This window comes from Lolium rigidum, chromosome 4 (assembly GCF_022539505.1).
Source record: "Lolium rigidum isolate FL_2022 chromosome 4, APGP_CSIRO_Lrig_0.1, whole genome shotgun sequence".
Taxonomy (NCBI): Eukaryota; Viridiplantae; Streptophyta; class Magnoliopsida; order Poales; family Poaceae; genus Lolium; species Lolium rigidum.
This window is the reverse complement of record NC_061511.1, coordinates 245,081,121-245,095,709: the sequence shown is the minus strand read 5'-3', so window position 1 is coordinate 245,095,709 and position 14,589 is coordinate 245,081,121. Positions and strand designations below refer to the sequence as shown.

At 42.8% G+C, this 14,589-nt stretch overlaps 1 protein-coding gene across 1 annotated transcript; it reads left to right on the top strand.

The window, feature by feature from the left end:
• The first annotated feature begins 5,785 nt into the window (after positions 1 to 5,785).
• LOC124648526 (cytochrome P450 89A2-like) lies at positions 5,786 to 7,156 on the top strand. Its single transcript, XM_047188275.1, has 2 exons — positions 5,786 to 6,747; positions 6,847 to 7,156. Exons 1-2 carry the CDS (start codon positions 5,786 to 5,788, stop codon positions 7,154 to 7,156), a joined length of 1,272 nt encoding a protein of 423 aa, XP_047044231.1.
• Positions 7,157 to 14,589: the final 7,433 nt, after the last annotated feature.

The following is a 14,589-nucleotide window of genomic DNA, read 5'->3' as shown; positions in this document are numbered from 1 at the left end:
TCGGACTTGGTGTGGCAAGAGGGAGGATGGAAATTGGATTAATGAAAGGAGAAATTGAAAGAACAATTCTCATTAATTCAAAAGAGCGGCTTTACAAGAAGAGCCGATGGCTCTCAAAAGAGGGATCTGGTGCCTAGTGCACTACTACTGCTAGTCCTACTCTACTAGTCGTCGCTGTCCTCGTCATCACCGTCGTCGAGGTCGTCGGCGCTGCTCCCGGGAAGCTCCTCGCCGCTGCTGCCCCAGCCGTCGGCTGGGGCTTCCTCCTCCTCCTCGTCATCATCATCATCCTCGCCATCCGCCCAGCTGCGGAAACGCTTCGTTGGAGGATACCCAATGGAGGAGGAGGAATCATCTTCCTCCTCCTCATCTTCTTCTTCCTCGTCGTCATCGTCGTCCTCGCTGTCCACCCACATGCGGGAGCGCTTCTTCGGCGGAAGCCTGGCGGAGGGGGAGGCCTTGGTCCTCTCCGCTTCTCCTCCCTTCTTCTCCTTGTCAGAGGAGATAGGGTGCGCCCCGGAGCGGGGATCGTCCTCTTCCTTGTTCTTCGGCAACGGTTGGAGAGAGAGGCCTGAAGCGGAGTAAGAAGAGGAAGACATGGCTGCAGGAGAGAAGGGTTTTTGGGTTTGGCGAACGGAGCAGAGCAAGGGGATGGAGTGGTGAACCGTTTGGCACGGATAAATAAAGAGAGTGTAGTGGAGATTTAATGCCATGACGGTTCTCGAGGACGCGATGCCAAAGTTGACAATTCATACAGGGGAGCCCAGGAGGCAAGGCATCATGACGAAGATTCTGTGGCAGTTCTGCTCTGCCACGACATGACCCTTCGAAGGAAAAACAGAGTGGTTTTGAAATTATCATTACCAAAACCAGGGGGGCATGTGTTATCACCGGATTTTGGCCAAATCGGGAGGTGGGCCGCGATCGGGATGGGCTTGAAAGATTACACGTGGAAGATCTGCGAAGCGGCCTTGCACGGGGAATTTGGGCTAGATTGCCCATGTATCTTTAATTATAGTAGATTGTATCTAGATTAAAAGTTAGAGTTTATCTCGTGCACGGTTTAGTGCACGCCCACATTAGAAAGTCCGCTGGACTATAAATATGTACCTAGGGTTTATGGAATAAACAACAACCAACGTTCAACCACAAACAAATCTCGGCGCATCGCCAACTCCTTCGTCTCGAGGGTTTCTACCGGTAAGCATCATGCTGCCTAGATCGCATCTTGCGATCTAGGCAGCACAAGCCTGCCCACGTTGTTCATGCGTTGCTCGTACCGAAGCCTTTTTGATGGCGAGCAACGTAGTTATCTTAGACATGTTAGGGTTAGCATTGTTTTCCATATTACATGCTATCGTAGTGCAACCCTTGCATGTCTAGCCGCCCTTACACCTATCTTAGGTGTAGGGGCGGCACCCGCTTGATCATAGTTTAGTAGATCTGATCCGTTACGGTTGCTCCTTGTTTCATCAAGGATTAGTTTAACATCCGCAATAGTTAGGCCTTACAAAGGGTTGGAGGATCCAGCGGCGTGTAGGGTGGCGTTTGCTAGCCCTAGAAAGGATGTTCCGGGATCAACCTCGTGTTGGTTTTTAGGCCCTGTCTAGGATCGGCTTACGGTCACCGTGCGCGAGCGCGAGGCCCAATCGTGAGTAGGATGATCCGATTATGCGGTGAAAACCCTAAATCGTCGTGGATCTCATTAGCTTTACCTTGATCAAGCAGGACCACCATATATTCGGACACCCCGTCCGGATCATGGGTGGATCGGCTCTTTGAGCCGATTCACAGGATAACCTGAGAGCCGATCGAGGCTCGTATTTAACGTTTACGTGTGTGCCCTGCAGGAAACTAAGCGAGGCATCATCCACACCTTCCTGACCAGGTATAGGTTAGGTGGCACGCCCTTGTGATAAACATCCGACGTGCGACCAGGAGGCTTTGCGGGCCGTCGCTCTGAGGGACTGGGGCCAGCCGCAGCCCTAGTTGTTCCCGGCTCTACGGTGTTGCCCGTCTCTGCCCGCCAGGGGGTTTCTGACGTCAACAGAAACAAAGTGCAAAGTTCAAGCTAAGCCATCCAGAAGCGATCATATATTTTAAGTTTTTCATCCATATGATGTTCATGGATATGTGGATATCTACTGACGAAGATGCATCCCATAGTTAAGTATGGTGGAGAAATTTACAAGACTTCACCAAGCAAGCACAATCAAGAATAGCATTCCATCTTGAAGAGGTCAAGATCTTCATCATCTAGCTCAAGTGAAATATGTGCAAGGAAAATATTTATTCTTGATAGGGTTTATTTCTTAACAATATCGCGGTGTTTAATTGAGAGATTGGGTTATAGAATAGTTTGTCGTACTATCAAGAGGGTCTCTCGAATGAGTATCTTAATTGTATCATTTAGAGAGAGATCAAACTTCTACATCCTTATCAACATATTTATTGGTTGTTATTTGGATCTTATCCATGTGATGATTTAGAGCTTGTGGTTATTCTCATGACAATGTCTAGTTCATCGAAAATGGATTTGCTATGAAAAAGTTGTTATGTTTTTGGTATATGAGGTTTTACTGTTTTTTCTCTTTTAGAGTGGAATAACTGTTCGTCTTGTGGATTTTTTCCTCCTATATTGGACTATGATGCATGTTTCACTACATGATTCTTTAGACCTCGTCGTCATATTATAAAAAAGCGCAAATTCATTTTTTTGTTTTGCTGAAGTTATGACCATTTTTGTTTTGCTGTTTCTACCATTTTGTTTGGGGTGGGGGGGGGGGGGGGCTTCCGAGCCTCCCTCGGGACCTTTCTTGTTGCGAATCCCCATAAAGCAATATAAAAGAACTAGGCAACCTCACATATCAAGCAAATATCGTATCCATATCACCAAACTTCATGGATACATTTTTAATGTATCAACATCCCCAAGATTATGCTATGCTCATCCTTGAGCATATATAAAGGTGATTAAAATCATGAACATTAATGTTCTTAACATTAGTTTCATATCTTAATGGTCGTTGCTATCCAACGTGTATACAAAATATTAAGAGTAAAAAATAATTTCAAGCAACTCATAAAGTTACAGTTTACATAAAACAACAAGATGCTATGCAACACACAATATCTTGCACCATAAGCATTAGTATCCAAATAAGCAATGAAGAAAAAATAGTGCAAGTGTGTGTCTGTAGTGTTTAGTGCTTTATTTTCGTATTATTTGGTCATAATAATGGATCATCAAAGGCATTGAATTTTACTCATGGTATTATATGATGTGCCCTTCGTAGAGGGAAGTAGAAATTTATACATATACACAAGACATGAGATTAGAAGTGCATGTAGATGTTGGAATATTCATGTGAAAACTAGAATATGTAAATAATTTGCGATCTTTCGTAACCAGGCTAGGTTCACTTAGAGTGGCTCCTGTTTATTATTTTTAGTACGTACTCCTCCCAATCTTCAAACGCATATCACGTCTTAACCAATTTTTTCAGGTACCCACCAACTTTTAATTTCCTTGGAGGAGTATTTTTTATTGGTACATTAATTGGAATCGGGCATTATATTTGTCAACTCTCAGCTTAATTAAAGCATAACTTTATTCATGCTCATTGGTCCTTGCAAACAAAGCTTGGTACAAGACATCAAATTAACACTCTTTCTAGGAATAAGCATTGACACACCAATGAACCTGGAATCAAAGTCCATGGTATTATGCATAATTTACTTGGTATGGTACCGCTAGCATTGGGTCAGATATAGCGGACTCATATACATGTTTAACTTCACTCAAAGGGATTTGGCTACATAGGCAGAATTCATTGGAGGCTTGACCTTCTACTTTAAATGATGCAAAATTGCTTATTAGGATAGTCATCTTCTTAGATGAAAATAAATTACGTAGCTTATAACCTTGAGTTAAATGAGATCTATCACTAAATGACAAGATTTGCAAGAATCCTTTATTCATAGTAAAAGCAATACCCAAAAAACAAAATAATCCACTTTTAATTTATTTTCAGTATTTTACACATGGATTGTCGTTTGAAACATTCTTGGATGAACTTTGATTTGTTTTGCCTTCATTCCCTGTGAAAAAACACCACTACAAAAATTGTCCACACTCTTTTCTGCAGGGTTAGTGGCAATAATATACCTAGCATTTTTTGAATAAACTCCCAAATAAATTTGTTATTGATGTATCCAGAGATTTTATTAAGTGGATAACAACCTAACAACACCATATGAACCATAAATAATCTAATGGAACTCAAAAGAGTCACTTAAGTAACTTAAAGAAAAACGTCAAATCAAGAGATGCAGTAAAACAATTTTTGAAACTCCATTACAAAATTCAGAAAAATATGAAAAAAATATTGGCATGGAGAGGACAAAAAATGCACTTAGAATAAATTTTAGAGCTCATTCTAAGTTACAGGATTTGGTAAATGGCAACATACAGAAAATACCAACTTAAGCACTTGTAAACATCTTTTAATACCCAAATAGGTTGGACTTGAAATTTTATTTCCAAAATCTAAAAATCGGGGCCCACTTTTAAGCATAAGCCTCTAAAACACTGGTAGCATGCAAAAGCATGATATGCTAGCAGTACCATACCACCGGTAGCATGCCGCAAAAGGGTGCGCTACCAGTATGTTGGCCCCACTCCGGTGGCCCGAACCAAATATATTAGCAGCGTGCTCCCCTAGAGCCTATGCTAGTGATAGATACATATTGGTAGTATGCCCGCACGTTCGTGCGCTGTAGATAAAGTTTTGAACCTGTGGGCAGCTGGGGATCATATATTGGTAGCGTGCGGTTCAACATCCTACGCTACTAGTCTGGAAAATACCTGTAGCATATACACTTTCCGCACGCTGCCACTAATAGCAGGAGCGTACCCAAACCTTGGCATGCTACCAGTGAGCCGGAGCCCACGGCAATCCTACCTCTTGCCGTCACGGAGTTGGCCCCCGAGGAGATCGTGCAAAGGGCTTAGGCCCACGCTCATGATCCTGGAGACGTGGAGGCGTTTACGCCGGAGACATTTTCCTCTTTTGGTTGACATGTCGAGTGTTACCGGCTCGTTTTTTTTGTTGAGAAACACAGTGTAAAAGTAGACGCTCACATATACGGAGTACGCGCATACATTTACCCTTATGAATGCACACACGCACACCCTACCCCTAGCTATGAGCACCTCCGGAAGACTGAACCGGCGGATTGGATGTTGAAATTGACGAAGTCACCACAGACGTCTCGCTGTCGACGGGAACGTCGCCTCGCACTGAATGAATGTTCCGCCTTTATGAGACACACAAATGTCAAATATGAGGTTTGAACTTTGGTGGGCTAGGCCGCTGGGGTACAACCACCCTCTAACTACCCAACCTTAGGTTGATTCTCGTGTTACCGGTTCTTTGATCCTTCTTTGTACATAACAATCTTTTCTGTTAAATCAGACGCGTGCCTTTAACCTCGAAAAAAGAATCACCAAATCTTATCAAATGAGTTGTTTGGCTCCTTTGCTTTGAGAGTAGGTTTGGATCCTATATATTTGTCTGGTGTAGTGGAATTTCTCTTACAGAATCGGCAGAAAAAGGAAAGTGTAGCATTATTGAAAAAAGAAGGCCCATGCAGCAAGATTACTTGGCCCATGTCGACTGAGGAATAGTCATACGCACGGCACAGGAGTTGTATATATAGTTCCGGGGTGTGGTGGCGTTGGGAAGATCACTAACAGCTTGGAGCGCAAACAACAATCCTTGCAATGGAAACAATTGAGGCTCTTGCCCTCGTAGCCGCCGTGCTCTTCTGCCTAGCCGTCCTCCGGCGAAGCACCAGTCCTGCCGTCCAGCTGGTCAGGGACCCTGCCGTTGCCCACCGCCTCCTGAATGAGAACGCCGACGCTTTATCGAACCGGCCGTCCGCTGGCCTTCTCACTGCTCTGGCGACCTGGACTCGCCGTCCGGATCGGACAGAGACCATATCGACCTCGACCTACGGCTCGCACTGGCGATCGCTCCGGTCCAACCTCACCGCCGGCTTCCTCAGCCCCTCGCGCCTCGCCGCCCTCGCTCCCCTGCAGCGCGACGCCGCCCAAGACCTCGTCACCGGCTTGTCCGCAGGGGAGGTGGTCATGCGGGAACACCTCGACCGCGCCATGTTTGCGATGGCCACGCGGCTGTGCTTCGGCGACGGCGTGGAGGAGAGCTGCGTGCGCGCCATGCAGCGCGTGATGGACGACATCACGCAAGCCATGGACGACACAGTCTCGTTCGACGGCTCGACACTGGGCAAGATCACGCACTGGAGGACGCTGCGCCGGCTATTCGGCTTGTTTGTCCCGCTGGGCGTGCTGGTGCGCCCACTCATCGCGGCGGCGCGGGCACGGAAGAACACCGAGTCCGAGTCCCGGCACTCGTACGTGGACTCGCTCATCGACATCCGCATCCCCAACGACGTAGACGCCAAACGTGCGCTCGGAGACGACGAGATCCTGGGCCTCGTGGCCGAGTTCCTCGCCACCAACACTGGGGTGATCGTGGCCTGCCTCGAGTGGACACTCGCCAACCTGGCCATCCAGCCGGAGGTCCAGCAAAAGCTGCGCCGCGAGATCGACGAGGCGGTGGAAGGTGAGGCCAATGCATGGCTATCCGAGAAGGCCCTCCGCGACATGCCGTACCTGCGTGCCGTCGTGCTCGAGAGCCTCCGCGTGCACCCGCCTTCGCCGTTCGTCACGCGCGGCGTCCACGACCTCGCGTCAGCGGCTTCCGGAGCGACCGGCAGGCTGAGAAAGAGGATCATCTTCATGGTGCGGGACATTGGAAGGCACGGGAGTGCGTGGACGGACCCAGACCAGTTCAGGCCGGAGCGGTTCCTGCCGGGAGGCGAGGCGGAGGACGTCGGCCAGATGCCGGGGCGGAGCGAGATCAGGATGATGCCGTTCGGAGGCGGGAGGAGGTTCTGCCCGGGATCCAATATGGCGATGCTGCAGGCCAAGTTCTTCCTGGCCGCGCTCGTGCGACACTTTGAGTTCGCGCCGCCCAGCTGCGGCGTCGACCTCACGGAGGTGGGTGGGTTCAACAACGTGATGAAGAAGCCGCTGCGTGTGCGCGTCACTCCACGCGCGTTGCCCTAGACCTAGAAACAGCTATCTACGGTAAGCAAATAAGTGGTCAGCCACAACTTGCCTTCTCTTGCGATAACTATAGTGGAGCAGATTAATTGGCTGGTTAATTTCTGCAGTTTGCCATGGGTCCAGAAAATGATGTACTCCTATATGGTTTTGCTAAGAGAGTACCCAGTCAAGTTCTACACCGTTGGATTGCATTGTGATTCTTGCTATAAGTGTGGGGTTGCAACTGAAATTTTTTCATTTATAAATGGGAATACAACTAAGAAAAAAATTCCAGACAGTTAAATTTTCTTCATGATTCATGCTAGTCATGAGTTGTAACATAGGTACCATTGAGTCAACAAGCTGATCAGACGTCAGCCAATATAAATGCATATTAAAAAACTTGTAACACGTGGCCAATATAAGCATCTAGGTTATGCGCTGCCTTGCATCCTTGAATTATCCAACAAATCAATTATCTGGTGAAATATATAAAATATGGGCGAGGAAGACATGTACACGCAAGTAAGTAGAAGATATAAGAAAATCCTGAATAATAATGAACGTGATTAACACATATGTAAGTTAACCAAGTTTCTAGGTTATTCCTCTCATGCTTACGCTTGTAAGTACAACAAGTAAGGCAATCCATACAATTTTTATGTGATTAATACATTATGGCGACTTGATATTTTATCCATCACGTGTGATCTGTAATAATCCATAATCCACAGCCATTTTTTATAAGTGGTGCACACAATCACACCGGGCTGAACAATCAACATGGGAGACCCTTGTGAATGAATAGGCTGTTTTACACCATTTGAGCAAATCCAATTCCACCAGTATAGATAACTTCGCTACATTTAGTTTCACCTGATAGGTTCAACCAATTGCTGAGCCATAGTGAGGGAGAGAAGCTCCAAATAAGTCCTCATGCCGTGCATACGCTGCATCAACCACTAAAGGTAGCGGCCCTAGAAATTATGCAAACCTAGTCAGAAAATTAATACAACAGAGAGTCACGATGGAAACTTCATGTAAATGAATGGATAATACCAATCGGGTAGATGCTTTTAGCTAGGTGCTCAAATAGCCATGACATCCATCGATCATTATTGCGCAGAAGCTCGACACAGATGGGGGCATCAACTATGTGTACCAGTGTGATGTTGACAGCGACAAGGTCTGCGCATCCCAACTTCCAACGTGCATTCAAGCATTTCTGCCTATATGTTGGCGACCGAGCGGTGCTGGAGCCTAACAAAGTGAACGCTGCATTGGTTTGACGACATGAACAACAGCTTGCAGGCGAGGGTGATGGTGCCAAAATTGGAGTAAGAGGACCAGGCGAGTGAGGGTTGAGAGATTCATGGTCATAGTTCCGCTGCCGTACGTTAGGACACACAAGCTATCAGCATGGTACACTTAAGGTAACATTTGCACGAAAATATATAAATTTGAGTTTTTGTAAAATAAACAGCACCACGTGTAGGCACTATGATGATTCGGACCAGTTCTGCACCCTCTTCACACGATTGTGGTTTCTCCATGAATTTGCACTTGTGTATACATAGTGTTATTAACTCTTTTCTTGAGGCTTTCCATGTTAGTTATTTTTGTATCTGGCCATGCTATACCAAAGACGTCCATGGTAGCGTACGTTCTCCATCCGGTGATTCAATATTTAGCTGATTGGTTGGTTGGGTTTCCTCGGCTTTATGACCCGCACATACTATGAAGCACCTCTAGGAAAAGGAACAATCAAATCGACGGTTTGCATGGAGTCAAGCCCGGAAGAGGGCAAGGATCAAACACGAGTGGCTCAACGAAAGCAACCTCTGTACGTGAGGGATTTTGTGTGCTCACCATCCTTAATCTCCTTCACCTACTCCCTTCTAATCAACATAACCGTGTTTCAATGCAAAATAAATTTTACATGAAAATATACACCTCGATGGTATGCCTCGATTCTGACTATCCGGGTAGGGATCAACAATGTGATTCCATCCTGACAATTGACTGGAAAAGTTCTTAATGTTGTGTCAAGTTTGGACATGGTAAATAGTTTGAAATATTCTTTGTAGGTTAACATCAGCTCGCGGTTTCACACAACTATCTTGTTGTAAGTTTTCTGTTTCGATGCTCGTAAATGAGTAGATCCGAATACTTAATCTTTGCGTCATATGAGTGGTGTAGGAGGTAAGTCTAACCAGTTGATAAGAGGTGATAACACCATCACTGACACAAGCAACCAAACACCTAAGTTGCATATTCTAATCAACATCACTTCCCAGTTGCATCTTCTAATATCTTGTAGGCAACTAAAAAAAGGCAACTAAGTACCAGTGACACAACCTAGGCTATCAAACAAACTAGACAACGTGACTCAATCACAGTTTCAAGAGGACATGCCCCTATAGGGCATACTCTGGAAGGGACAAGTAGATGCAGCTTACAAATCACACCCCTGGCGATTCCTCCGATTGTAGTATTTTTTCTATATTTTGCACAGGCCAGACGAGACAATTAGATGGTTTACAGAAGATATGTGCTGGCACATGCTTAAACCGCAAATGGTGGGGTGTAAACCGATAGGATAATTTCCGCACCGGATCCGAGTCCGAACTTGTTTTAGGTTATCCATATCCGAATTTAATGAATCTGGTGGATAAGGATATACAAATCCGAAGAGGTGCCCTAAATACAATATAGAATATGGTATAGAAAATCGCATACGGATATGGATGATCCGATAATTAATTACGATTATCCAAATGTATTAAACCGGATAATCTGATTTTTCGACTAAAAACCAAAGAAGTCTCACATAACTTGTAGTTACTGAGATACCAAGTTCATTTGGTGAGCATGCGAGGCTCTAAATTTTTACCTCCCATAGATAAATGGTTATTCTATTAAGTTTGTATTTATAACATCATGTAAATGCTTGGGTTTTATCATAAATTATATCTGTATTTACTTAAGTTATTGACTCCCGCAAAGTTGCAAGGTTAATCCTTCTCAAGTTTTGCTACTCACTACTAGAAAAACAGCTACAAGTGGCACACCATTTTTTGCACCACTGCTAACGTGCCACTGGTAATATTATCAATGGCACACCTCCTAATGCGACACCGATATTTTCACTAGTGGCACACTTTAGGATGCGCCATTGCTATACTTTTTAGGATTCAAAATTTGGGTGCGAACTATGGGTGGCAGTACAGAATATTCCATTCGACCAACATTGCATAAACTTCCTTGGAATTAAATGAGAAAATAAATCACGTCAAGGCATATTCATCAACCGCGCGAGCAGGCCACGCCATCGACAATTGGAGGAGCCAGGCGGTCGGATTTTGTCCCGCGCGTCGCTGCGCTGCCGAGCTGCTCATGCATCCTCGACACCGCACTCGCTCAGCTAGTGGGGGAGGCGATGAAACGGAGCACTCCACACTCGCTCCGCGCGTCTCATCGAGCAAATCGGGTGAAGCCGGCGCCGTGGGGGATCGAGGACAAATTATAATTTGGGACGCAGAGAGTACCATTTGTGCAAGTCCGACTCCACCAGCACATCTTACATTGGCACATTTTTCTTGAACGACTTGCACTATCTGATACATCTGTCCAATGGGTGAGATAAAGTGAGGCTGAGAAGCTACAAAGAAGTACTCACTGCGAACTGTTTTAAAGATCTTTTGTTGTTCATCCGTCAAAAGTTAGATATTTAATTCTTTACTTGTAACCATCTCTATGGATTATTATTTTCATGTAGTGTGTGTTAAACCATATATATATAGTAATAAACTATAGCTTTGTGTGTGTGTGTTTTCAATAAAAGCAAGGAGAAACGCTTATAAAAAAAACCTAATCAAGGAGAGCGAAATTGACTCTCATCGTTATACAAATACTTGCAGAAAATTGTAATCTTTCACTGATCTTTATATGTGCATTAGTATTCAAAACAATATAGGGCCTCATTCCAAAATAATCTCTTGGCGAACTTGAGAAAAAATCATAGTAAATAGTATCTATATGCTGGAGCATAACCATAATCTCGTGGGTACTCAATGATCTAATTCAATCAAAGATAGGGGCCTGAATAACCAAACCAAACATAACATCATTGTCTACAAAGGAATTAGCATACAAGGAAAACCGCCTTGTCATTCCATGTCTCGCAGCCAAACTTTCGTGATCGACATGAACATCAGCTTCTCGCTACTAATGAGTGAAGATCAATTGTTACCGGACATATTTTATTAAAAAACTTGAAACACGTGGCCGAGATGAGAGTCTAAGTGAATGCTACATTGCATCCTTGAAACAGCCAACGAGAAGCCAAACTGGACACCTACTCGATCACATTGGACAAGAGGGTAATTATAAAAGTTCTTACATGCAATCTTCATTGCTGATACATATGCGTCACCTCATCTAAGTGAGAGGGACACAAATAGTTAGTTACTTTATCGCCTAACTAGCTCATTGTATGCTGAAGTATATAAAGTATGGATTAGGTAGATACTTACGCAAGTACATACAAGATGTAATCAAATACTAAATAATAATGAATGTGACGATTAACACATGCTATTAGTCAAGATTTTTTCTTGCTCGGCTAGCCCTTCTCCGCATAATTGCTTGTAAGTACAAGTCACCTAATCATGTACAATTGTGTATATGTGATAAGAAAACCACATTGAGTTTATGTTTTGACTGAACAAGAGATCATTGTTATTGCGTGTGATCTGTAATAACGAATAACAAATAAACCGCAGACAACCTTGACAATGAAACCGCACAATAACAACATGTTGACCAGTCAGTATGTGAGAACCTTATGAATGAATAGATTGTTTCACACGCACATCTTCCCTATCTCTTCTCTTCCGTGTTACGTGCATTCATGATTTCTTTGTGAGAATCATCAACCAAGAGGTCGCCGTGGAAACCGAGCTTTTCTACTCCAGCGAAGGCGACAACTCTCACAGGAGGGCGTGGCCTTGCCTTACGAGCCAAAGCCAGATATATATGCTTCTTTGACTGCACACTTCAAGTAAACTTTATAGTTATAATTAAGTTTATCGTTGTTATTGTGTGTGTGCTGATTTATAAACTTCTTTTTTGTTGCCAATCTATCTGTTCACAATAATCTAATATTGTACATTGTTTTAGGAACCACATCTGATCATATATTTTTTCATTTATCGCCCCGACAGCATGATCTATTTCTTCTTAGGTACAATTTTTTTATGACGCATCCATATTTCTATTATGAATAAAACTCTAGTTACTGTGAAGTTCGTTATTCATTTTTCAGTTTTATCACTCAAAGATTATCTCGGAAGAAAGATGTATCTATTGTTACACATCTAATCTTATCCAGTTAACTATATGTCTTCTTAATTATCTAATCTTCCAAGCCTTAATTTTATCTATCATGATCTTAATTTTTCAGTTGTGCTTGCAACAGTGCGACGCAATATGAAGATGAGGATCGTTGTTTACTGTGTTGGCAATTTTTTACACGATTTTCTTTGAGGTACCTATTTTTGTGCAAAACATTTTTGTTGCACATTCAAAGTATGGATGTATTTATAAATTATACGTATAAACGTATACTTTTGTATGTATAAAACATTGGCTTGTATTTTCATATAGAACATCTGCTTTTATACGCCGTAGCTTCGATTGCATTTAAATAGAAAATACGGTAATTTTTTATTCCACAAAATAAAATTAGTGAAGCACAAGTAAAACAAAGTACATCAGCCGTAGAAAAATTACCTATCGAAAGTCCGCGCCAGTAGTAACAATCAAGAAGGAACACAACAAGTCGGTAGTGGTCTATGAGTGACTACCTAACATTAAAAGAGAGTGTCAGGGGTAATAGACTACCGACGAGCCACGAGAAAAAACTCGGGTGTTAGCGATAATAAACTACTGACAAACAAGTTAAAAGCAGTCATCAGTGGTTACGTTGAAAGGGCGTACAAATGAAAATTTGTTGACGACCACTTGACAACCAAGGGGTCACAGGAACGATAGAATCGACGGTGGCATGTTATGCGGACAAGTCACGGACTCATTAGTGTTGCCTCCCTCTTCTTGTTTATTCTGGTCGTATGTTTTTCCACTTGTCTCATGTCATGGCGCTTTAGGCCATTGTGACAAAACCAACAATGATCTACTGTCGTTCCATAACCGATGAGAAGAAAGTAATGTGGGATAAGCTAGTGAGGTAATCATTTGGTAAATTCTTAGTTCAAAACTCCGAAACAATTGTAACTATTTGTAAATTTCTCTGAAAACCTCCTTTTTGATCTAGCTCCTTGAGGTCACTACAAATTCCAATTGAAGTTGAAAATTCCAACAAAGATTAAAAATGCCTTTCGTACATAAACAGGATCTAATAACAAAATAAAATCAAATAAGTTAAGTGCAATGAGAAAGGATATCAATTTTTTAGTTTTGAACTTTGATGAGACCATCAAGCATTTATTCAAGGAATTCCTTTTCCACTAAATACTTGGTATCCAGTTAAATATCCCATAATATTGTGGCAGCACTTATATGATCTTGGCCAGACTAGTATTTCCAACATAATTGACACCTACATTAATGGGATCGATGAGGCCTTGAAACCACCTTTTCATGTACATTGATGTGCTTTGTTGGACCATTTTTTTTACGTCACAATGATATGATTTTGTACAAAAATTGCTACACCATGCTATTATCACTACAATTGGTATGTTGTAGTCCTTGTCCACAGTCTAGTAGGCATAATGCTATTTTTATTAATGGGTTATGGTGTATAAAGTCTAGTACTATAGAGGTTTTCCCGAACTTCAGGAATCGATCCTGCTGATGGTTAGATTTTTATTTTGTTACATGTATCCATCTCTAGGGACTTCTATTTTCTTTAATTGGTGTTAACCCACATTTAGTAATGAACTATAGAGTTATGTCTGTGTTTTGTACAAAAGATAGGCGCAACATTTATCCAATAAAACCTGAGCACAAAGATCCAATCATGGAAAAGAGACTTGCAAAAATCTGATCTTTCATTGCACTTATTCTGTGCATTAGTGTCCAGAACAACACATAAATTCAATGAGAAACAATTTCTTAGAAAACTTGAGGAAATATGATATTACATACTATATATCCATAGGCTGGAGCAACTTTACTCACTTGGGTACTCAATGATATGATTCAATCAAAGACAAGCACTTTCATAACCAAATCAAAGATAACATCACTATCTACATAAGCATTAGCATACAAGTAATGCCGGATCATCGTTTCACATATGGTAGCCATACTTTCGTGACACCAATTTATCGCTACTAATGAGAAAAAATCAATTGTTAGCCAGTATATTCTATTAAAACTTAAATGCATGGATAGTATGAGAGTCTAAGTGATGACATACCGCAACCTTG

What these genes read in the sequence shown, in the direction of transcription:
- LOC124648526 (XM_047188275.1), top strand. Translation starts at nt 5,786, where the DNA reads ATGGAAACAATTGAGGCTCTTGCCCTCGTAGCCGCCGTGCTCTTCTGC. An exon ending in CGCGTGCACCCGCCTTCGCC is followed by an intron (nt 6,748 to 6,846) that starts GTTCGTCACGCG and finishes GGACATTGGAAG; the next exon opens with GCACGGGAGTGCGTGGACGG.